Here is a 26,152-nt window from a genome sequence, read left to right on the forward strand (position 1 = left end):
ATAACTTCTGCAGCATTGCTGAGAAACACCGGATCAAAGCCTCTGTTAAGATCACTGCAAAAAAGACCTGTTACTAGTGGCACCGATCCCATGCATGACAGCACTGACTTTGGCCCATCGTACTTCCCAGATCATTAAAGCAAGGTCACTAAAGACGGCAGATAGAGAAAATGGAGACAATTATCCTAGAGGAGCTCAGCTAGAGCAAGGGAATAGGGAAGCAACTTTGCCCTCCATTTCACTTACCATTACAAAGCCAGCTGTAATTAGTCAAAAAGCTGAAATAGGGCATCTGAGGCAAGTTTAAGGTTGGGATTTTGTTTAAAAATATATTAATTAATATTGCCTGAATTCTTGGCAAAACTATACGTTTGTGCGTGTACTGTGCAGCTCTCATTATAAGCCATTCCCAAACAAAATGGTAGAGGGGTTGTGGCACCTCCATCCCTGGAGATACCAAAAACCACTGGGCACAGCCCTGGGGTTGGACTAGACCACCTCCAGAGGTGACTTCCAGCCTCAGTGGCTCTGTGATCCTGCAAGTCATCCCGTCCTGTTTTAAGCAGTGTCTGGAGAACATCCCCTCCCAGCCTCCTGACCACCCCCAGCTCCTCACTGGTGGGGCAGGGTGAGAAACAGATAGCCTCCACATACCATCAGCACCCTCCAGTATCAGCTAGATGCATTATCAACACTGTTTTGGTCACAAACCCAAAACATAGTGCCATGCCAGCTGCTATGAAGAACACAAACTCCCTTCCAGCCAAAATCAGCATTTTTTATTAGCATAGCGATCCTTTTCCTCAACTATCCTCTATGGTTACTTTATGTTCAGGCAGCAAAACTGGTATTGCATAGATCCTGTCGTTATCCCTGGCGTTTTTAAACATGACAGCAATTCCAACAAGCTAGTTCCACAGTTTTTTAAAAGACCTTATTTCAGTGCATAAGATGTATTCAGCAACTCTGCAGTTGCAGGAGTCCTTGCCAAAAGAAACCCCATAGCCAACTGGCGCACACATACCCATCTCAGCAAGAGGAGCTCTCAGCTGCTGGCCCATTTCCATTCCTCTTCACGTCCCTATAAATCAGGAGTCACTTACTTCAGGTTCAGAGGGTGTATGGGAAAACCGAAAACAGCTTTAGGCTTCCCTGCTTTGCACTGGCACCAGACACTGCTCTGCGGGCAGCCACAAGCTACCAAACATCCCAAAGCCACGTCACATCGCTCTTCGATCGCATCTTTCTAACGCTGCTGCAGCTTACAGACTCGCTGCAGTCTCCTAGAGGGAAGAGGTCAGGATCGCGCGCGTTTTACTCACTGTACTAACCAAAAAAGACTGGTTAAAGGAGAAGAAAAATGGAAGGCAGTCAGTGCAGAACAGAGAAAAGCCAAATGGGACAGACTCAGCAACGCACTGAAGGAGGAAAGCAAGCAAAGAGCAGAGAATTTCTGCATTTATAAGGACACAGGTGATGGCTATTACAGAGCTCAGTTTAAAAAGAAGCAGATGTACTAGAAACCTAGGTAAACATATAAAAAGGTTTTAAATTAACAACAAAAATAAATATGCAAGAAAGGAAAAATCTGCCCTTGTAGAGAAAATGCTGCAATACTTAACCATAGCAAAAGGGGACGTAAGCAGGCACTAGGAGTTTTATCCCAAGCTACTTCATTTTGCTTTGCCAATTTAATTTGGATTTCTAATGTACCTTTTTGACGATCTTGATAAAATTGTACATAGAAGACTTAGCAAGAGACTCTTGCAATCAGGATTTTATGAGATGTCGGGGAAATAAATGTGGCAAACGCTTCAGAGAGCACCAGGGTCTCCAGCTGAGTCACTGAAGAAACTATAAGCAACTGCTATGGGAACTAATAAGTCCCATTAGAGGCTGTGTGCTCATTTCTAACTTGCTCTGCACGCAAAAGCAGCTCCAAAAAAAAATCCATATTTATGAAATCTGAATTCACTTCAGAATATTTTAATAACAATAATAGCTTGATTAAGATCTAAGTGAAAATATGAAGCTCTAAAATGAGTTATTTTAATAGTACGTAATTTTCCTTTTTGAAGCTTTGCCTAGAAAGAAGTTAATCCTTATGGACTAAAGAACACAATGCGCATAGGAAAGGTCTTGTGAATGGTTATTCATTTCTTTAATGTTAATGACATACAAACAATTGGACAGGCCCCACGCACACAATTAAGATGGCAAAATCAAGCTCTGCTGAAGTCAGGTATTACCAGAATTTAGGTTGCCTGTACAACTGTTGTCCAGCCGCCTTCCATGTAAGTATTGAGATAGTATCTTTAGTTTTATGGTTAAAAGCTATTTTTTTTACACCAAAGTCTGCATTTAAGTACAGAAATGACAGATAGCACGCTCTTTGAACAGTAAGATATTTAGGTTTTTTAATTTGGCTACTGACCTACTTATTACCCAGCATCCAAAGCCTACACAGAATCTTTAATTTCTTCTTTATAACACTTTCTGCTATTTTCATTCACTGCAAGATGAAGGGAAGTGGCAGGAAAGATAATGATGAGCTCGCACCCTTGAAGGTACCATAATGCACACAAGAGAAGAGGACTAAATTAGGATGCTCACAACACTGAGAGCTGCATTTTCAAGCATTTCAGCACTTCCTAAATATATTTCATCTAATGATCTGAGTTCTGAATGCTATTTCCTGTTGGTTTTATGTTTGAAGACCCAGTAATAAGGCACCATCAAGAACAGGGGTGGATTCTGATATGCACCACCGCAATATAATTGAACAGCAGGACTAATGTAGGCGATGGAGGAGAATAAATTGTCAAGGACATCCAGGCTGGCTCTCTCTACCCATCTCCCTTGAGAAGATGCTTATTTCCTCAGCTCAGAACAGAATAAATGCTTTTGTTTTGGTCTAGCCTGGGATCACCACTTCCCAAATGGATGAGCTGAACCAAGGCAGCACTGAAAAGGAGGATTTGCTCTTCCCTGAATAGCTGCTCCTTCTCCTCCATCCTCCTAGCCACACGACGCCAGTCCTGTCCTCACACTGGCTTTCCCCCATACTGAATCTTGCCTTGAACTGAATCAGCTCATTCCCTGGTGATGCTCTTGTCAGAGCAGTAGGTTTCTGCCAGATTAGTGAATTTGGGCACAGCATAAGGGCGCCAGTGTTGGCACAAACTGAACCATCGGACGAGTATAGCCAGTAGTGGAAAGAAAGGGAGAGGTGGCAAAAGACCTTTCTCCTTCTCAGCTGTGAACTGCCCAGCCAGGTTGTCCTCCGTGGTTAAAACTGAGCCTTTGATTCTACCATTTTAGAAAGGATGCAAGTGAAACTTACATGAAACGATGTCTCAGCCAGAGCTGAGCAGAAGCAGGCAGAAAAAGACACCTCTCTTGCTCCAAGGAGCTGTCTCTGCACAACTTTCCAAGGCTTCCCATACACAAAGGGAGAACCACAGCTTTCCCAGAAAGGTCAAAGGACATTCTTTTTTTTTTTTACAGCGGAAAGCATTTGGCAATCAAAATGCAGGGTTACTCCCTGCTAGTAAGTACTTTCTTCTGAAATAACATGCTCCAGCCCATAGTTTCCAAGAGATGTCTGTGTCCTTGGAGCGTGAAAAGGATGAATACATCTCCCATTTCTGTAACTCAGGTGTTTAAACACCCAGCCCCTGATGGTCATCCAGTCATGCTGGATTTTGCTTTGGCTGGTCTACTGATAGGAGATTCTGCCTCAGCTGCTGCCTGCTTCAGAAGGTTACGATATCCGTGAAGTTATTTTGTATTTCTACACATTTTACATCTTTGGATTTCAGGCAATGACTTCTGTGAGATATGATATTATCTTGTCACTGCTGTCATATAAGCTTGTGTTTATAGGATTTATTTCTTGGCCATCTCAGAAGGAAATTACCTAATTACAGAGTAATATAGTAGGATCATTATTATGTTAGCTGCCCAAGCCTTCTCATTAGAAGATCCTCTGTTTTTTTGTATTGTCTGTAATCTTACACTTTGAACTCTCTGACTTGACTTCTTTCATCCCATCAGGCTTCAGACTTTTTACAAATAAATTTTTCTACCATAAAACCTACCAATTTCAAAGAACACAGCTGAGAAGAAAGATGCTGTTATCCTGATTCTAAATCTCACATATGAAAACTCTAGCCTAGATGTAGCTTTGAGCAAGGACTAGAAATTTGGGGTTAGGGATATAGGTGATGGTTAAGGGATTATCCTTTGAAAATCAAGTAAAATTTAGTGCTGTAGTGCTATAGCAAATGTCTGAAATAACTGCACTTTGCACATGTCCAGTAGAGACTTGCCAGAACTTCATAATGCAACTCTTCAGAGACTCACTCTGCAACAAGCACACCAGCCCTCAAAAGGCTTTTCTGCAGCAGGAAGGTTTTTAACCTAGTACTGCTAATAACTGCTCCTTCAGATCAAGTTGCAGGTCTAGGCAGTACATTTAAAGTTTCTAGGCTGCTGATAAATCCTCTTATTGTCAGTACAATTACATAGTTGAATTTTCCTTGTTTACATCTTTCATAAGCTTAAGAAACTCAGCATAAAACCTGTGTTTTCAAAAGCAACCAGTACAAAGCCTATGCAAAGTGAGTATTATTAGCTCCACTATACAGACTTATTTCAGTATCAGTTTAGTTTTTCTGTGGGCATTCTCTCTTGTTCCTTTATATAAACTAAGTTGTTTGAAATTATTAGTATACTTTATTTTGAAAAGGTATAACCACTACTAGCACAGTAATTATTGCAAATGTTTGTATATCAAGATGTTACACCGACACAAAGATAATAGTTTGAAGGTAAGATTAAACCTATCAATATGATGTATTATACAACGATTAATACCTTTCATTTCAGGAAAACTGAAGTCTAGCTACAGTAATCACTATTACATGATAAATTTGGGCATCAGAAAAAGTGGATGACCGCTAGATAAAATGTTAGTCACGAAGTATTAAAAAATAAGCAGAGGAAATAAAATACATACTATTTTCCTTAATACTATTTAGCCATGCTAACACACAGATAAAGCCACTTATAATTAAGGTAAACCCAACATCCTCTGTATATTGCTGTGCTTACAGCTCTTTCAGTGCATGTATGGTTTGTACTTTTATCAAGTGGCCTTAAACCCTTTACTCCTAATGAACAAACCTACGTGTTGCAGTTGGGAAGCAAAACAGGACTAAGTTAAATACACTCTGGCTGCCTTACCTCAGAATTTCCTTGTTTTTATGGATTTATGTTAAATCCCCAAGGTTATTTTAAAATTGTTTTCAGTGTTATTTTATCATTAATCTTATTATCATCCAAAAAAACTGGCTGCAAATGATTGCTTTGAGGATTGGCAAACACATTTGTACAGCTTGAAACAATTTATGGAAAACATGTTGCTTACATAAGAGAACATGCTGTCTTGAAGTTCTGTTAGTAAGAAATGCTCATTTCTTGAACTTCCTTTCTATTTATGGTTTCTGAAGACAGCAGAAATACAACTCAAAGCACACCTATAGTTGCATGCCTTTTGCTATCCCCTTACTTTAACCTTGAATGAAGTGATCTTCCTCATCCATACTCCATTTCGCAATGGTCTTCTCAGCGATGGCATCCAACAAATGCGAGCCTAGGTAAGAGGCATTCTCAAAGGCATTTTTCTTTTCTCCAAAGAAGGAAAGTGTAACTAGTCACATTGTAAACTAGTGAACACAAGGTTAATAATAAGAAATATTAGAGTTTTAGGTCAACAGGACAATTGTGGCTTGGCCAAATGTGTTTCTGTGAGCAAAGCTGTTACAATAAATAAAAGTTTACTGAAATGCATCTCTATTTTTTCTCCATCTATTTGCCATCGCTACAGTACTTCCATCATTGGTAGATTTACAGAACTCCCTGTAATGAGATAAAATTTTCTTCACTATTTAATAGCTCACTAGAGCAGTGAGTTCCCCTCCGAACCAGACAAGATTTCCTCCTCCTCCTGTATAGCAGAACAACTCTGGAGGTTGCAACACGCGTAAGTACCATAAAATCCCAAAGCTTTCAACAGAAGTTCAGCCCTCAGAGCATCTACCAGATAGACAAAAGAAATCTAGTAACTTCAGTAGTGAAGTTTTGTTAAAACATTTGGAGATCAAGATTTTAAAATAATTTCAATTCTCAATTTCTGTAAATCCAACTGGTTAGATATGAAGTTCTATACATATCTGTCTGCACTTATATGTCATACAGGAATAAATTCAATTCCCTGTTCTAGACTGAGGAGAAGGAAAAGCAGCTTATATGTAGATAGCTGGTTTGCTCAGGACTTAGCTGGAATCCTACCTTTCTAGCTTGCTTCACCATGTGGTCACTTGATTCAAGTTCACAAAGGCTGGACCCAAAAGCCCAGCAGTCCAACCTGACTCTCCTACATTATTATTTCTTTAATATCCCATTTTGAATGAGGAGAGTGACATAAGTACTTAAGCATTCAGAACAGCTTCCTTCTAAAATTAAATATAGCTGTCTTTAAAAAATTGAAATTTGGAAACATGTTAGATAGAAAAGATTCCACAGACCACAAGCATGCATAACTTACAATCGCAGTCAGACTTCAAAGGTCCATCCTTTACACCCACACCAGGGCCCTTTTTATTGCAATTCTTTTCTAAATAACTCATTACCGACTAGGCATTATATAGGCAATTTACACTTTCCCTTTTATTCTTCATGGGACAGTTGACATAATGCTGAGAGCACAACTACCAGTTTAACCAACAGCTACGCAATTTTGGACAGGTCACTTGATCTAAGTTTCCCAGGGATATTGGGTGTGTACAGTAACTTCTCTCCTGTTTCGTCGTGCGATGTAGGCTTTACCACAATCGACCTCAGGTCTAACTCAGCAGCTCCAGCCAAATAACTCCTACCTTGCTTAGATTGATCACTGAGGCTTTAGTATGGTTTTTTCTCAGAGGTTTGTAGAGAAATGGCACGACCGTTGGCAAAGCTTTTAGATTTCTACTCGCATGCTCGCTTGTGTGTTGCTTCTAGCTGCCCGGTAAGAACTGCAGACACAAGTAAGTATGTTTGGTTTTACAGCTCTCAGGCAAACAAAGTCAGCTTTTTGTAGCTGTATCTGTACTCGGTTGGAGGTGCCTTTCTTCTGGTCCCCAGCAGCATGGGTCTTTCCAGCAGAGCTGTCAAGGGAGGGGTCTGTGCAGCCCTAACCACCCCCTGCCATTGCCCTGAGAATGGATTTTGAGTTAAACGTTATGGGTGCCATGTCTTAGAATAGAAATTGTTCCAAACAGGTAGGAGACTTCTGAAAGATAAGACTAATTTTGTACTTCTGGTACTCTTTTTTTCCCCACACCCCCCAGTCTTTTCTCTTGAATGTCTCACTAAAGAAAGAATTAAAAAAACCTGTTATGGAAGCCTAAGAAAACCTTCAGCCATTTGTTATTAAGTTCCTCATCTAACAGACAATAAGACAATTATGATAACCAGATGATCAAAGAGTGTGTTTACTGGTGCTCTCAGTAGACTATGCTTATCTTGAAGCAATCCTAGAGCCTTTTGTTATATGGCTCATTGGCCGGGTTTTCACCAAGTAGAAGACGTTATGCCTTGTTTAATGGGCCACATTTCATTTACACAACTTACTTAACAGCATATTTTTGTTTGGCAATATATAATCCAGTCCTGCAAAAACAACGGATCCAAATTACTACCAGGTACGCAGAAACTACTTCTAATCAACTCTTTAAGTCAGTGTTACTCACTGACATGCAATTACTTTGATATGGGCACTAAAAATAGTTCACCTACATTCTTCTCTAAGGTCAAGCCTGGGAACGTATTGTAGCCATTTCAGTTTCTAGATCTTCTCAAAAGACCATTCATCACTCCCTCCCCCCCTACAACCCTTCCAGTGGCTACAGAGGTGGTAAAGTATTTTATTCTCATCATGCTCCCACTTTCTATTTTATGGTTACTGGTTACAGTAATTTCAAACTGTTGTGTGTAGTCTTACTGTAAGCACCCAAAATAAAAAGGGGATCAGCTCAGTCCTGTTGACAAAAGGCTTTTTTTAAGCCCATACTAACCACTCACAAGTTATTTTATGAAGTGTTAAAAAAAAGAAATTTATAAGAGTTACAAAATATGCTTGTTCTCTTAACATATTATGGCTTTTTTTTTTTTTTGGTAATTCTTCCTGCCTTCACCATGCATAGCCAGGGGTGTACAACTGTCACAGGCAGCTTTCCCAAGGAGTTTACGCAAGGTGACGTTGGGTTCTGTTCCAGGAGCTCCATGTAACCAGCCTCCTTCTCAACAGTTAATTCTTTCCTTCTCTAATTTGATCCATACCATGTCTTTTCTCCTTTCCCTGGGAGCCCAGATGAACTCAATTCCCACACCAAGTTTACAGTCTAAGCTGCCATCTTTACATTAGCTTTATACCTCTCCTGGCTACAGTTGCCTTGCTCCCATTTTAAGCTTTAAATATATTATAGTGAGATGTTCATTCTCATCTCCTGAAGTATTTGGAAAAGAGGAAATGACAAACCCCAAAAAATATTCTGAGCACACAGTTTCTAAAAAATGCCGTGAGAAGCTGGGAATCAGGCAAGGGTGAATGTGTGGTATAAAAGCCTACAATGCTGAAGGGCTGCAAAAGGCCTTGAGGTAGACCCTACGGAGTAAGACTGAGCACCACAGCAAAATGGCTTGACTTTCCAGAGCTGATTCAGAGTGCGGTAAGGCATTTCAGTCCAACTATGAGCAAGCAACCCAAGCATTTCTACTACCTAGATAGCTGACAGCCAGGCACACTGAAGTGCCCAAGTAAAGGAAATAGCTTAAAGAGCTTGTAATGCTCACAGATTTTCACAGAAAAACCACCAGTGCCTACAGGACACTGGCCTTATTAGCAGCATAGGGGGGTTTGTTTGTTTGTGGTTATTGGGTTACTGTATAAAGAAGCCTCCAGTGCTCAGTACGGTTTCAGGAACGTGCACGCTATACAAATGTACGCTCTCCTTCCCTGAAGCCACGTCACCAGGCACAAGAGATGAGCAGCCCAAAAATAATATTTTGGAAAGAACGCTGCCAATCCACCCTTCATGCGTTCATGTGAACAGTTTTCTCACTGACTTGCCTTGAGGTATTAAAAATTATGATACAAAAGCCCCCTGGGCAATCTTTCCCTTGGGGGTAGTGTTAGCTTGCATTTTTTTTTGCCTTTTTATAAACTAATTTTAAGTCTACTGTCACATCCTCTATCCCTTACCAGGTATAGTTTTGTTTTCATTAGTGCCAATGCATTTAGCCATAGCATTACTGGACTACAGCTTCTTGTAAATCTGCAGCTGTCTTCTTGCAGCCTTTTTTCTCTAGTCCTAACCCATCCCCCATGTATCTGTTTGACATAGGGAAGGGAAATTTTGATCCAATCATTTCTAACTGGGTGCTTCCTCTTTTGTTTGCTATTTCCACAACGCAAGGCGCAGAGAAATGGTGGTTCCTGTTCTACACAGAAAAAAAATTAAGAAAATCCGAAGCCACCCTTTGTCACGTTGCTCCTCACATTGTGCTAGCCAAACAGACATCCATTTTGCATTCTTCACCTGACAACCATGAAAAATACCTCCTTTTGTGTTTTTTTCTTCCAGCTCCTGGAAGAATACTGGAAGGCTTAGGACACTATCTAGGGTGTTCCAATACTTCCCTCCCCCCCCCAAGACAGAACTATTATCATACCTACCCTTCTGACAGAAGTCCTAAAAAAGAAATTAAATGGTAGACGTGACTTTTCTTATTAAAAAAAGAACACAGATCAAAACAATATTTTATGCCCATGGGGGATTCGAGAAGACAACGTAACTTGCACTGAGATGTAATTGATGACTGATTGATTTATGGCCTATTTGTGTAGAAGTACTAAGCATGACGAAGTCTCATCTTGATTAATCGGCTCGAATTCCACCGGTGACATTAATAAATCAAGATCACTGCAGCTCCATTCTTAATATTATCATAGTACCTTCTGTCTGCTAGTGCAAGTTTTAACATCTTCACACATTAGCATGAGACGAAGACATGCCAATCTCCTTTTTGAATGAGGTAACAGGATTTTGTATCCTTCATTTAACAGGCAGGACACTTCCCCACTCTTCCACACACACCTTTAGCTTTCTGGAAGCAATGTCTATAGTTCGCAGAAGGACATGGTGATAACAATTTGAGCCAAATTAATATGCCCAGCCTGGAAGGAACAGAAGGCATCCCATTTCCCTTCCACAATACCTTTTTCTCAACCCATTTTTTTCACTCCCCAGATGTGCAGTTCATCCCCTTCCCTGTGCTGACACCAGCACTTGTCCTGTTGCAGAGTAGGTTGATGCAATTCACGATCCCAGCAAAAGTTATAAAAAAATACAAGAAAACAGCAGCAAAAAAGCCAAAACCCCACCCCACACTGTTTTGAAAGAAAGCCAGAATATCTGTGGGAACATTCAGCAGAATATAAAGGCATTTGAGTGCTTTAAATTGACTTCAAATGCAATCATGAGCACCAAAGGCAGCTCAAGGTAAGAAAGGCAAGAGATCACCCTCTTCTGATAGCTACGAGTTGCTTATTTGGCACATGCATTTCTGCAACTTAATCTTAAGACTCTAGGACACATTTGTGGGCTTAGAAATCATTAACAGCATCAATTAGTCAGATGTTTAACTGGGGTTAGTCTAAGCAGTTCCTATACACAGTTACTCTCCACTGTGCCGCTCAACACTCAAGCTGCAGAAAGGGTTGTCCCTTTTATTACATTTAGTACTGATAACATATTTTAAAGACTTATACTTGAAATATGAATTATCTTTAAAGTGGCAAGAACTATTTTTTTTTATTATGTACTGATAGACTCATCTCTTCTGAAACAGGAGTGGGTTCTCGACAGAATGCAAACCCTACCCCTCATGGTTTGTTTCTGAGAATGTGATGGGATAGAGACAGGGTACAGATAAAGACTGTGTAGAAATACCTTCCAAATGATCTCCACGAGTCCACAGTAAAGGGACTGAGGAACATACCAAAAGATACATGGTGGAATTTAGAAAACTTAATACAAGTACTAGCATGCTACTCTAAACTTTCCCTGCTTAAAAAAAAAAGTTTGTACTTAAAAACACAGTTACTACAATGCTAAGAACTATTTGTTACTGACTTCGCCAGTACCATGATTTTACACACCGAAAACTAAAGATATACTTAAATCTATATTTAACACTGTATTGGTCAGACATTGCAGTATGCGTCCGTGTCCTGCCAAGTTTATGAAAAGAAAAAAAGGAGCTCACGAGGCACTCCCCCAGCCCCAGTCAAACAACTATGTGAAGTGCATTTTTTAGCCCCAAATTTGAAACTGCTTATTAAATTGAGCATTCACCGACTTCCTATCTGTGCATTAATCAAATATTAAATAGACTGAGGAATGAGATGATGTAGCAAGTAGCTTTATTCCCATGTGTTTAATCTTCCCAGAGAATTCACAAACAGTTGAGGCATGACCAAATTCTGCAGGTGTTTGTAGGCTTTGGTTCTCTTGGCAACCACCACCACAGCCTCCGAGCACCTTGCAAGAGCTAAAAACAACACCATCAATCATCTCCCCTTACTTCCAGTAGGTAGGCGTAAATTACCTGACTTAGGTGATCAGGCTGGAGGGGAGGGAAACAGAAACAGGGCAACTGAGGGAAGCTCACTGGATGAGTTTAAGGTTTCACACTGAATGTTCAAAGGCTCTTGGTCATTCATTCTTCTTTTGACACACAGTTCCAAAGCCAAGGTCCAATCTTCACACATGCTCTGGCTCCTATACGCAAATCTCATGTTTGCTGCACAGTTCAGCAGCCAGAGTGAAACAACTGCTACAGAAAACCACACTCGCAGAAGGACGAGCATCCTCAGAGTGCTGGGGCTCGAAAGACAGCCAACGTACGCAACAGGGACCCGGTCAGCATATGGGATGTGAGTGTGATCATCTTACAGTGACCTGTGCTGCTCAGCAGGCGATCCGCAGCAGGTTTGGACCAGATGGGGCTGTGCAGGGTGTGATCTTGGTCCTTGCTAATGGAAATAATCATGCCTGGCTGTCTCAAGTGCATGGATCACTGTGGAGGATAGGATGAGACAAACTCCTAACCAGAAGCAGATGGAAACATTTATTATTGCGGCTCTTTTGCACTCACAGAACAGTGTGCGGGGGGGTCTCGTGGGTCTGAACGCCGTGGGCTGACAGCATCTCTTCAGTGGGAGATGTAACATAGCAGGCAAGCTCTCTCAAGCACACTTCTCCAGCAAGCAATCTATCTTGGTTTTTGTTCATTGCTGTTATGTCAATTCCCAGCTAAGCAGCAATAGTATTTAAACAATGTTTGTCACATACTAGGCTTCCTTGAAAAAAGGATATTCTTATTCGTCTATAACTGCTTTGTTCCCTTGCTATTACGGCTAATTATTCTGTGTTTTTATACGTGAAATCCTGTACAGCTTAGTCTCGTGACTACATCTATGAGCTGGGTATTTTAGTAATTATCTCTGGCAGTCTTCTGCCCTCATTTACCACTCCTCCCCAAAAGAGATTGAAAACAGGAAAGGTCCTGTATCTGAACACTGGTATCAAATACTCATCATTTTTAGTAAAGAAAAGATAAAACCATGAGGTGCCTTTATCATACAGGCTACACAGTCTTCAGTGGCTGCACGCTAACACTTCTTTAATCAATTATAAAGAGCGTTAATCTCTTCCACCCTTTCAGAGATTCTTGTTATTATTCAACAGAAGCTATCAGTAAAAACAATGCAGTGGGAAAATACCAGGCTCAGTGGGAGGTGGTGAGCACCAGACATAACTGTGGGAGTTACTCCCACTGTGGGAGCTGCAGTGGGTTCTGGCAAAGATGTGCCAGTTGTGTTCTTATTTCATCTCCATCGTAAGCTGGATTTCCAACCCCTCCTCCCAGGGTTACTGAACCGAAGAGTTACTGAACCGAAGAGCACAAGTATTTTGCAGCTGATAGAAGTAGAGATGGGCAAGGGGGTTTTTCCTTACTGTGCTTTTAAGCTAATGAGTAAGGGCTAATGTTTTGTATCTGCAGACCAACACTTCTCCTGGGAAATACAAACTCAAGTGCTTTGTACATATGAAAGCCTTGTCCCTGCCACAGGTGCAGAGGCGGTAACCCCACTTCAGAGAGAGGCCAAGACTTGGAGAAGGAAGCCCACCACATCAGCAGCTGACCTGGAAGCAGAGCACACAAAGGGAGCACCCGCTCTGTTAACCCTGCCTCTGCCCACCCCTTCCCCAAGCCACTCACATGGCATGAGTGTTGGCTTGGGCAACTAGCTCCCAACACAAGTAATAAATACTTGTTTAGTTTATAGCTATGGTTTCTTAAATGCAGCCTGACGTTTCTGACTCATCACAGAGCATAACCACTGTAAGCATCCCACGTGAACAGAACCACACCTGAGACCAATTTGGCCTCCTTTTTTCACTTGCTATAAGAGAGATGGATTGAAACGAACAAGTTTAGCTCCCTAACATCTGCTCAGCAAATGCTCACATAAATCAAAGTTCAGAATATAGCTTATTTGCCACACCCTAAATAGCAATAGTCATGCAAGATGAAGACCAGGGTGAAATCCTGGACTTACTGAAGTCCATGGCAGGACTCCCATTAATTTCAGGCAGGCCAGTATTTTAATGCAGATTGTTACCAGATGGTAGATTTGAGGACCAATGGACAAATATAAGCAGAAAAAAAGCATTAACTGGTGTGATAGCTGTGTTAAATCGCATTCACTTTGTCAAAAAGCAATACACAAAGCAAATCCATCTCAGCAACAGCTATGACCACCTTCCTAAAAGTACACTTCATTTAGTGAACTCTAAAATTCTTCTGAGCAGATTTACCTGAGCAGACTTCGCATACCAAGTTGACTTTAACATAGAAACATGTCGTTTTTCTCAATGTGTAACAATCAGCCCATGTTTTGTTGAAGGTGTACTGGAATGACACATGCTAGCTGCCCAGTTCCCAAGAGCAGTATACCAGCTATAGCTAGAAATGGCTTACAATTAAGAATTTTGAATCAATCTTTTGTAACAAATTTTTCCCACTTGAGCAATGAAATGCGCACGTTAGCCCTGATTTACAGAAGATGGTATCTTAGTCACGCTCAGATCCTTTTCCCCCATATGTTCAACACAGTCTCCTCTATTAGAAGCAGCAAACAAAATTAGAAATTGTTTCTGAGATAATACTGCAGTCTCAGAGTTCAAACCACACATCAGTGAATACAACAAGCCCAGAGGTAACATTAAGACTCCATGCGCAGCTCCATAGCACGGCTGTTGCTTTTTTCTGTAAGTCCTTAAAAATAAGGTAATAAAGATATTGCCTCCAGACAGTTATTCTTAAATTCATTCAAGACTGAATGAACTCCTGTAACTCATACTTCTCCCAGCATGATTGTTTCACATTGCCTGTACATTTAAGAAGATTAATTTATACTGGTTATGTAATTAAAATTATTTTATTACCCTAAGGGAAAATTCTTACACCTTCTCCTCTGGGCAGCATCTTCATGCTCTGAAACTAAGGTAACACAAGCACTGAGCTATTACAACAAATTCAGTTGCACTGCATGGCGAGAGGTTTTACTCAAGACATGAATTTAAGATACTCTTCCAAAGTTATTTTGAAGCCATTATTATGGGTCTGTGCTTACATTCTCTCACTGACTCCATCTAGCCTTCTCACAAACTAAGTAAAGGGATTGTTATTTTTTAACTTCTGGCCACAAACCCCATTTGACATCTCTAAGATAACTTGGTCTCTTTCTCATGCTACATCACACATCAAGACCAACATTTTAACTTCAGTAAGCTATCTCATGTCCAGCTCAGCTGTCCTGCCTCTGAATGAAATGAGCCACCAAAACATTATTAATAAAAAAAGCCTTTTTTGCCACATCAGTGTAGAAGGTCTCACCTGCAAAGAGGCAATAAAGGCCACCGTGTTTATACCATTGACTTCCCCAAGGCCTTTAAGATGCCTTCTACATCAACCACCACCTGTTTATCCTGACTCAGTCTGCTGTGAGCCAAAGGAGGATGCTGGCTGACTTCGAAGTTAACCTTCACGCAAAGGAGACACTTGAGTACTGCTACATTTTTGAGCTGTAATAGTATATAGTTAACAGTAATAGTTCCTAATAGTATAGGAGTTCCAGCAGACTGTTTTTACATGCCTTCCTCTGTGACTACTTAGCAGAGTTTCAGCCATGCACTACATTAGAAAAAGCTTCAGTCTGAATCCCAGCAAGTGCTCCAAAGCACAGAACACTGAATACTTTTATTGCAATGTCATCTAAAAGATAGTAGTATCATTAGTGCTCTCTACTGGATAAACACATAATTACTTCAAAAATAATATCGCATCATGTATCCCCATTACAAAGGGGTGTAGAAACATCTGCAAAAAATTGCACAAATACTCAGATCAGGGTAGTTTTAACTGTAAGTTCTCCTTCCTATTCTTCACATACTATACCAGTACGCACAGGTTTGTGTGCAACTAACAACTGAAGTTAGATTTCAAGAGCTCCTGTGCCCTGAAAAATAGTGGTATAGTGGTACATTTGGAAGTCACAGAATAGCTACCATCATCACTTCTCATACCCTGCACACACTTAGCAAGCTTCACTTGGTGGTCAGACACTACGTTAAGTGGCATCACGTAGTTCGTTGTGACTTCCAGGTGAAGAAAATTAATCTAAGTTCTCTGTTATCCTACACACTGGTGCCCATGGCTCCCTCTGAATAAGACAACCCATTATTTGGCATTCTCTACAGCCAGCACTTAGCCACACCAGCAGTAGAACAATTGCACTGCCCTGTGGTTCAGTATTACTTACAGCCAAACACAAAATACTTAATTTGGCACTAAAGCATTGATGGTTCAAGCACCTGCAACCACAAGACTTTGCATAAAAGGGAGAAGTGATTGGCCTTTGTGAGAACCTCTTAATAATGCAATTCCCTACAAATACCCAAAGCATACCTACCACTACATTACTTCCTTCTACCAGTGGGCTTACAGATTTTTTTTAGCAGGAGCTCTTAAAGGGCTAAAGAAACACAAAACTGTTCTTACTTTCACTGCCACTTGCCTGAATTTTCACATGCAAAACACAGGTTTTACACAAAGTCACGTCAGGTTATACAGATACACAAGTTCCTTTTAATTCCATTTCTGTTATCCCGTGTTTCAGATACATTCAGGAATTAAGTTTATTCCTTACAATAACCTTTAAAAGCTAACCGAGAATGAAACACCATTATGCACAGCCCTGTACCTACACACATGCAGCATAGTCTGCATCCTGCAGAGTTTAGCATAGGAGAAGACAAGGCAGCTGGAAGGGAAACGAGGAGGGGATGGGAAGAGTGAAGTGATCACTGATGGAATCCTAACAGGAAGCATTTCTGAAGTATTATAACTTATTCACCCAGATATTGTTTGAGGTAGATTAAGATTAGAGTTACCTGACGTACATGGCCCAACTGCTAAAAAACAAAAAAACATTACTGAACACCACTGATGAAGCTGTCATAATATCACCGTTCGGTGATTATGCCATTTCTCTTATGCAGGAAGTCTCTGGCTGCACTCCCTCAGTTTTCCATGACAGTACTTAAACGCGTAAGGGAGTAAAGAGCAACAACCGATCACTAGGACCTAACAAGATTGAATAATCATCCGAAGAATGCTGGGATTCAGGAGGATTTGAAGACAAGGTCATTTACCCTCTCGGCTTCATTTCAATCTTTCTACCAGTGTTTTGTTCACCATTTGTCAGCCTTCCTCTTATATAATACACTGGATTTGAGTAATTTGTATTACACACACCTTTCCACTTAAGAGTACACATCATCCTTTAAAAAATGGGTAGCATATTCAGGCAGAAGAGTTGCTTGGAAAAAAAATCTGTAGCTATTTCCAAGAGAGATTAAGACAAACCCCAAAATACTTACTTTTATCCAAACAAATTTGCTTGAATGCAGAGTGCAGATGGACAGAAGGCAAGGCATTAGTTTGGCTCAAATAATGATGAAAGTACAAGTAAGGTCACAATTAACTTGACCAAATGGCTGCTACACATTTTTCCCACGTGTTTTTTTTTTTTTAATGTATACAGGACATCTGAAGTTGTTAAGTTTTTGCTTAAACATCTTCTCTTTGGTCTCAAAGAGTAGGAAATCCACAACTTTGCATACCCACACTCTCTGAAACTCTTGCTTACGCTTCTTTCCAGCTTCTCCCTCCCCTTTTTAAAAATCATTTGGTTGTTTTCCTTTCATCAAATCCTCTCCAAAGCTGGAGATTTATGCCCATTCCCATAGCGTGGGCTGGGGAATGTGAAAGAGTTGCGGCTCTTCAGTTCGTCCCGGTCTACCCAGCTCAACAGATCCATAGCACCAAGAGAGAGAGATTAAGGAGATGAGCTGAGTTCCAAAGCAGCCTTGTCAAATAACCAGTTACAATCTTACTTGATGTTTGTTTCAACTTGTAGCCTCATTAATCATTCACAACTGGAGAAGAAAGACTGATCACTATGTATTAACTGTATTAGATTAATATCCAGGAAAATCCGAAGTTCCAAAAAGTGTTCCTCCAAGCCTGTGGTCAAAGAAAATCATCTTTACCTATGAGTACACTAATGTCTGTGGCATATGAACAGAGGGTACATCTCAGACCAAGTGTACTAAAAATGTTGCAGTCTTTCCATATATGCCTTCCATCTCTTAACACACCCTGTGAGACCATAGGAGCAGTACATGTGCTCTTGTAGGCTGTCATGTAGGGTCATACTGACAGGACCTTGGATCCCCATTTCAGGAACAGATCTTACTTCCTCAGAAAGGCTAATAACTGCTTTGAAGAACTTAACTACTGTTTGCTTTCTATTCCACTTCCTCAAATTGCTTATTATCCTCACACATGCCTTTACTCACATCAATCGCCAAATGTGGAATACAGATGACAAACCCAAATGATGAAATCATCCCCATAGTTCCTCTCAATACTATGGCCAACTCCTTTCCCCAGTGAATTCTGCGTAGCTGCTGTTTCCATTGTTTCATCAATACAACACACCTTGGAGCCCCGGGATTTTGCAGCTCAGCGAAAAACTAGCAATTCCTACTGAAGCCATTTTTTTTTTAAATTACAATTAGGTCCTTTGTTACATTAAAGCTTGATCTGTCCTTTACCTTAGCAGGTAGCAGATTCAAGTTACTCAAAGCAAAACTGAGACAGCTCAGGTCAAGGATAATTCTTCAATTAGCCTGAATCGGTCTTGCATGAAGGGGAGGTTCCCACGATTTTATCCTCACACACCAGTACCAAGCTTCATCTTGAGACCACATAAAGGCATGTGTTTCTAATGCCAGAGGGAGGTGTGGGCAGCCAACTAGAGGAGACTCAGCTTCATAATAAGCATTGCAAGGGTAGCCCAAACCTTTCCCTTCCTTCCCACACAATTCACCACCCAGGAGTAATTTACAGACTATTAACTGGCCTGTTAATTGTTTGAGTTTCCTAGGTATTCTTTCAGTTAAGAAAAAAAAACAAAACTTGCTTTCAACTTGCAGTCTCAGGAAACTTGAGGAGAAATACAGAAGAAGTTGAAAGCAGTCTCTAAACTTTGTCTTTATAGGCAGCCTAAACATTTGTGCCGTAGTTTTGATCTTCATTGAGAACTGCTGCATTTCAGCCAATAATAATGCTCAAGTGGAAAATGATTTAAACATATCTGCAGATTTAGATGATGTTCTTGACCCAATGAACAATTCTGGCAGACACCTAATGAAAAACCCACAAGCCAAAAAAGCCTCCTCCCGAGTTTAGTTTGTTCTTCCTCTCCATGAAGAACACAAACCAGTGCAATCTACAGTTTGTCCTCAGTTGGAGTTCAGCTACAAGTGATGTTTGATCTCAATTCAACAAGTACTTAACAATAATGGTTTGTGTTACATGTTGATACCGCCTGAAAAAATACAAAGGCTGACCCTTTCCTCAAATAGGACAAGCATAGTATGCATTGCTAACATGCATTAAGACAACTCAAATGAAACATGGTTATATCACTGCAACTGAAATACATGTGAAATTCAGCTAATGCCAGTACCTGTTTCTCCGGATCTGTTTGGCTTCATAGAATCATATAATATCCCAAGTTGGAAGGGACCCATAAGGATCATCGAGTCCAACTCCTGGCATCACACAAGTGTACCCAAAAATAGGATTAATAGGACCTGTCCACTTTTTACTTATTTTCCGTATTTGTGTGCTTCTTCAAGCTGAGATTTATAGATTTACCATTCTAGAAAAAAGTGCCACTTAAAATTTACTAGAACATTGATCTTTGCTCTCAATTGAAACCCATGAAAAATTAAGATACTTTGAGATACCCTCTGAGACACTAAAAAAACATTGACTTGTTTACACAATCCAATACATGTACAATAAAACAGTCATTTGCCCCATCCATTTCTTAAATGGATAAGAAATAGCATTAAATATTTGTGCCAATTTACAACAAAATTTAAGAACAGGCACACTGTGAAAATAAACCCAAGACATACATTGCAGTTCAGCAGGGAAAACACCATGAAAAACAGCAAGAAAATTAAATAACGTTCTTCTATGAAGTTAATCGTTAAGTACTGCAATTCTTTAGAGTACACTTGAAAACGAATGAGTCAGTTGAAAAATGATACTAACCTTTAAAGCCAAGTACTAACACTGTCCTTTGTCTGGCGAGGGAGATGCCCTCTCCTCAGAACTGGAATGGCTTGGCATCTCTGCAAAGCACTTAAGACTGACACCTCTTTTTACGTCATTTAATGCACACTGTAGGAAAATAGATTGTGAAACTGTTAACAGGCCTTGCATCAAATTTTATAGCTCAGAATAAAGCCAAATCAAAAACATGGTCAAGCAGTGTAATGTAATGACAGGAGTCTATGCTCACAGACTAAAAGAAATTATTATGATCAGGTCAATTTTGATGCCTGTTCACATCAAATTAAAAGACATTTTAAGACTACAGCTTGGAGCTGTAGTCTCTAAGTTCGGGTGCATGCAGCTCAGGTGGTGCACAAAATCCACTTGGGAGCAGGAAAAAGGGTTTTGTGCCATTGATAAGTACTTGAAAATATTTTTTCATCTTTAATCATTTTTCAGTGTCTGTTCTTATATACATTATAAAATGTCCACACAGAATATATAAGCATTATATATAAACTGTGGAAGGATTAGGCTCAGATAACAACACATTATTGACAGTATCTACCCTTTGGTGAAATTACACTGAAGTTACACTGTTATGGCAGATACTTGTGAAACTGTCATCAAAACGTATGCGACTGCTAAATTAGTTAGGAGCCATCCTTCCTTTTTGGTAGTGTGGTAGTGCTGGGGCCAGGCTAAAACACTTCTCCCTCACTGCTCCTGCCTCACTTCCCACACGCCACCTCCATGTACAGCTACTCCAACCCTGGGGGCTGCTCCCCGCATGTGCCAGCCTGTCAGCAAGGACAGGGTCCTGATTTACCTGCTCCATGTGTGGAGGTGTCCCTGAAGGGGCTGGGGACAGGACACGCAGTACAGCCCCACCTCAGGCTCCTCCTGCTGCAGGCCCGAGGACAGGCCTAGCCCCTCAGGCACACTGAGGGAGTGCCATAGGGCTGGCTGCCTCTGGCTGCTCAGAGTGCAGAGAGGATGGTGAAGGTCCCAAGTGGCCACCAGCAAGGCAAAGAGCAGCTGCTCTTCCCCTTGGTGTCTGAGGCAAACACCCAGCAGCCAGGCCAGTGTTTCACACCATGTGGTAGCGTGCTGCTCAACCAGAGAGCAGCAGCAGACTGTGTGTTTTGACACGTCTGATTCCAGCACAACTGGTTCCTAATAATCCACTACATCTTATTACTTGCACTGGGAAAAAAAAACGAATAAGAACTGCATAACCTGAACCCACATACTTGCTTAGAATCCAAACTTAGAAATAATTCTGTTTGAACTAAGAAAGCAGGAGCTTGTATTTAAAAGAGTTCTTTATTACCTGTGCTTCACTCTGGCTGAGTTTGTTTTCCCTTTGATACTTTCATTCAAGCAAAAGTAAGAGTGAAATGGGAGGGAGCACGCATTGTAAAAAAATAAAGCTATGTGTGGTAATCCAGTGGTGCATCACATCACAGCTGACACATAGGTCACAGCTGGAGCTCAGCTCAAGGGCCAAGTCCCTTTGAATCACTTGCTGAAACATGGGTACTCATTAGTTCTGAAGTCCCAATAAGCTTCATGTTTTACAGAAGCCCCGAGTAGCTTCCCACTATTTTTGGTTCTTAACTGTTATATTTGACCTGATACCTATATGATTTTTAAAGCATTATACTCTAGCTACAAATTTAGTTTAAGGTGTACATATGAAAACCATCTGTAAAGAACACGAAAGCTTTAAAGTTTATCTATTCCAACCTCTTGTTTATATCATAGATCTTTTCTTCACTCATTGAAGAAGTGCAATAATATTACTAATTTTACATTTGATCACAGCCTACTGAGGCCATCAAGTGCTACAACCCATTACATCCTACTGTAGGCTATTACCAGGATGATCAATCTTGCATTAGAAACTGAACACATCTCTGGATCACAGGCCTGCCTAGACTCCACTTTCTATTACTTCACTTTTATGCCTCATTCCACTTTATCAGAAACCAAGTACAGCCAACATTAAGCACTCAACCTTTTTCATTGCTACTGTTATGCTGTGCTTCAGTATTCCCTTAGTTTACACTTGCCTCTACTCTGAGCCTTAAAAGCAAAATTGGTAACATCAAGACCGGAAGGCCAAGAGAAGAAAAAAGCTCTAGGGGCCTCTGGTTTATCAAGTCTAGTTGCCTACTATTCAGACACTGCTTTGCATTTCATTTCTTACACAGATATACTTGGCTCTTCCTTCAAAGCAGGTCTCTGCCTGTAAGGCTGTTCCAGAATTAGTCCCAGCAATTAGGAAATTTCCAATCTAAGACTTATTCACACAAAGTCTATACTTGCTTTTGTTCTAAGAAACATTTGGTCCACAGTGCTTCTACTCTTCGCTTATTATTTGTATTAACAAGTATCCTTACTTCATAAACATTTTTTACTGATACAGAGTTGAAAAAAGAAAAGGCTTACCCATGAAATCAAACTTCCAGAGGACACGAGATATCTAACTTTCCTGAGTAGGCAAACAAGGGGGGAAAAAAATAACAAGAGCTGGCCATAAGTTGTGATTCTTTTAGCTATCCAAATAAAGCTTTTCTCTCCTCATTCTGAATAAACAGATTCACAGATATTGTAATCACTTATTATGCTGGTGACACTCACAGGAATCCACTATAAAGTTCCACATGAAAAACTATAGAAAATGAACTGCATGGAAGAAAGTTGATACAACTTCACTGACCATTAAAACAAAGACCAAAACACAATCTCTTAGTATAAGGAAATATGATTTTTAAAAGACATACCATCCTTGAGTTTGGTACAATAGTATATCCTTCAAGAAAGGAAACAACAAAAAGTATGCTTCAGAAATAGCATTATGTATTTTGTATCTTTCTACTTATTCATCTCAGATGGAAAGCAAATTAAGAATGGAGCCATAAAGGTCAATAAACAAACCATCCAGCATTCAGTCACAGACAAACTGAAGTACCATATGTACATAGAATGAAAGAACAATGTCCAGAACATGCAGTGCCATTACTGTAAACAATGAAAATCTGTACAGTTCAAAGTGAGAAACACTCCACTTTCACTAGCTTTATTGAAACCTTCCACATTAAGGTATCCATCTGCCTACGAGGGTTGTCAGGTCAACGGGCAGACTTGCAAATAGGTATTTTGAGTTTAAAAATCTATCTGTAAAACCAAAGTAACTGCATCAACAGAAGTCAAGTAAAAAAGGAGATTTTCAGTTTCAGACATACCATCATTTTACACTTAAGGAGATCCAACCCTATGGCATTCCTCTGACAAAGTTGCCATATTTAACATCTAAGTTAGAATAGGCCAACAAGAGCATAGAAAGCCTTCTAAGAGCTCATGAAGTAGATATAGTACAATAGGTATACAAGAGTCATACCACACTTTCTTTTTTAGGTGGGATACATAATTTGCATTTTTGCTTTGAGAACGTAAAAACGAGATTGACCTTTACAAAACTGATTTCATATAGAGTAAAAACACTTGCTCCTGCTTTTAACTTCTAGTGTCTTAAAATGAACAGTAAAGTGATAAGTAGAGAGAAAATGCTCCCACTGTAACACAAATAGACAGCTTTTTATAGTGTCCTTTCCATAATTTGGAAGAGCAAAACAATTTACCTGTCATAAGAACATTTTGAAGCCAGAGCCAACCGGCAAAGAAACCCAAAAGGAAATTAAAAAAACCTTCTTGGACTGAAAGCTACAGAATTATAAGACAGAGCGAGCTTTCAAGACAACCTCACCCAAACTGAATGAGAACATTCCTCACACTGGTCTCATAACATCCCCCATTTCTGCAGCTGAATCCCCTGATTTAGAGACCTACAACTGAGGCAGCAATGAAAGCACAGGTCAAAGCTGAGGTACTACAGTCAGAGCTTGAAACCTACTAAAAAAATTAAGATGACCTGCCCTAGCCTTCTTGAGCAGTAACATGAACCTATAGCAGAGCAAGTAACACAGTTTTAGTGATAATATAAAAATAGTTTGCAAGCTAAGATACCTTACTATGGACTAAAATCCAAATATTCGATATTATATGAACAATTTGTTTTAAACTCATTTAATGCTTTTTAAAGGCATTTTCTGAAAAAAATTATACAGTTAAGCTAACACCTGCCAGGTTTGCATGCTTTTTAAGGATACGCTTTGTCACTTAATATAAAAACACAGCAAAACAGTGCAGAATCTTGTAAAAATACTTTAAATAAATTTACACTTCACTATAAGATTATTCAAGTTAAGAATTTATCACCATATTCAGTGTAATTCCATTACTTCTGTTATCCTCATTGCACATTAAAAACAAAGCTTCTGTTTCTGCCAAGACTAACAGAACAAGCCCGCAAACATTGCTCCATAGACAATGCCATTTTGGTCTTCTGCATACACTTAAAACCTGAACTCACCAGAAATTTCTCTATAAGCAAAATCAGAAGGCCAAACTTGAAAGGACTCTTAGAAGCACAGATCCTCAGCAAGGATCAATACAGGTAGCCTTCCTGCTATTTCAGAAGTATAGCTCAATAAATACGACCATCTTAACCAATTAAGTCACTAGGTTTAGCCTTTTGAATCAAAAATAATGGAAAAAACTTACTGCATTTCAAACTACCAGATTTTTTTTTTTTTTTTTTAAATTTCTGGAAGCCTAATAACTTTCTAAACCCAGATTGATTTCTAATACTGAAAAAAATTGACTAACATATTGTCCCTTTTCTGCAGCCTCAGAAAGTTGTTTTTAAGTTACAGTACTGCAAGGCACATACAGAATCTCTTTCTTTCAAATACACAGCAGATATATTCCCTGAAATAATTTTAAAATTCTCAAAAAATTAGAAACACTACAAAGTTAACTTCTATTTAAAAACATTGTTCCTACAGAACATGCACTTTTGGAAAACATCTTAACAAATATTTATGTTTTTCTTCTTTACATTTATGCTGGAAATGAATATTTTTTAAAGTATTGTAGCATGTCACATCTTAAGTTATTGCCTTCATTATAAGATTGCATCATATTTACAAATCATAAAGGTATCAGATTTGTTAATAAGGTGGGGTGGGAAACTATGTATGCAGTATAACCCATCCAAAATCATTTCCACATAAAGCAACACCATCAGAGTCAAAAGGAACTTTGCTCATTCAGTGGATAAGGGTAATAGAAAATGATGTACATGCACTTGTTGAGTTTAATGCAGTGTCATTAAAAACTACTTAAAAATCTCCACTTAGACTTTTGGGCAAGTGTTTCTTACCATAAAAGCAACTGAATTTTTAAGAGGTAGTTTTTTTCCATTATGCGCTTATTTATTTCAAATAAAACACAAGCAAAAAAACCCCAACATTTGCTTTTGAACAAGAATCAAGTCTCAAAACTTGGTACAATATATGACAACGTTCCAGAATTTTAATTGTCCTCAGCATTACCGGGCTGCTTCGGAACCAGTGTATTCCAGGTCGTCTTCGTAGTCAAAAGACTAATCTACCAACAGTACTGAACCCACCCCCTCCTCCTCCACCTGCTGGTCCACAGCTTCCCGGGGGATCGTTGTCATCAAATCCATTGGGGCGGAAAGAGCACGAGGCTGAAGCAGCTTGAAGTGCTTGTGTTCGAGCACTAAGCTCTTGCTCCTGAAATGAAAGAAAATGGACTATAAAAAATCCAAGAAGCATTTAATTTCTAGTAAATTAGTAAAAACAGCTTTAAAAGCAACATCCACTAGCTCCTGGAGTCTAAAGGCTGAATGGTTACCTTGTTGAAATCCAAGCTGAAGGCGACATCCACAGCCATTCCCACAGGTACAATTTTGCTGAACATGATTAAGTGTACGTGAATCATAATTAAATCCATTTAAGTTTAAGCTAGAAACATTGTAAAGTTACACGGGATGCTTCTAAAGGATTAGACTGCTGATCAAAAGCTAACGGAACATTAAATTGATACACACTTCCCATGAACTTTCATCCCAGAATTTTTAAGATTGCCTTGTTCTCGGTTGCCAAACTGAAATGCAAAACCTTTAAATCAATGTTATTTATTTTAAGCCCACAATTTCATTCCACTTAATCAATTGTATCAATGAGCAACATACTCAGATAAAATGCAACAAGACCAACAAGCGTTCAGTTTCCATTCCATGTGGACTTTTAACTTCCAACAGTTACTGTGATGCTAACCCTGTATTAACATGAGTAGGTCTCCACAACTCTTAAATACTCCAGAACACGAATGAGAATCAGCTGCA

The 26,152-nt window shown here is 39.7% G+C and overlaps 1 protein-coding gene across 1 annotated transcript in view; it reads right to left on the reverse strand.

Annotated features, from left to right (window-relative positions):
* Positions 1-760: 760 nt before the first annotated feature.
* The window catches only part of USP38 (ubiquitin specific peptidase 38), a 44,603-nt gene continuing 19,211 nt past the window's right edge, over positions 761-26,152 (reverse strand). The window contains exon 10 of the mRNA XM_080588850.1: positions 761-25,538. Coding sequence (XP_080444976.1) covers positions 25,377-25,538 — 162 coding nt within the window. The 3' untranslated portion in view covers positions 761-25,376. The remainder of the gene's footprint in view (positions 25,539-26,152) is intronic.

This window comes from Anser brachyrhynchus (genome assembly GCF_964034855.1).
Source record: "Anser brachyrhynchus genome assembly, chromosome: 4".
Taxonomy (NCBI): Eukaryota; Metazoa; Chordata; class Aves; order Anseriformes; family Anatidae; genus Anser; species Anser brachyrhynchus.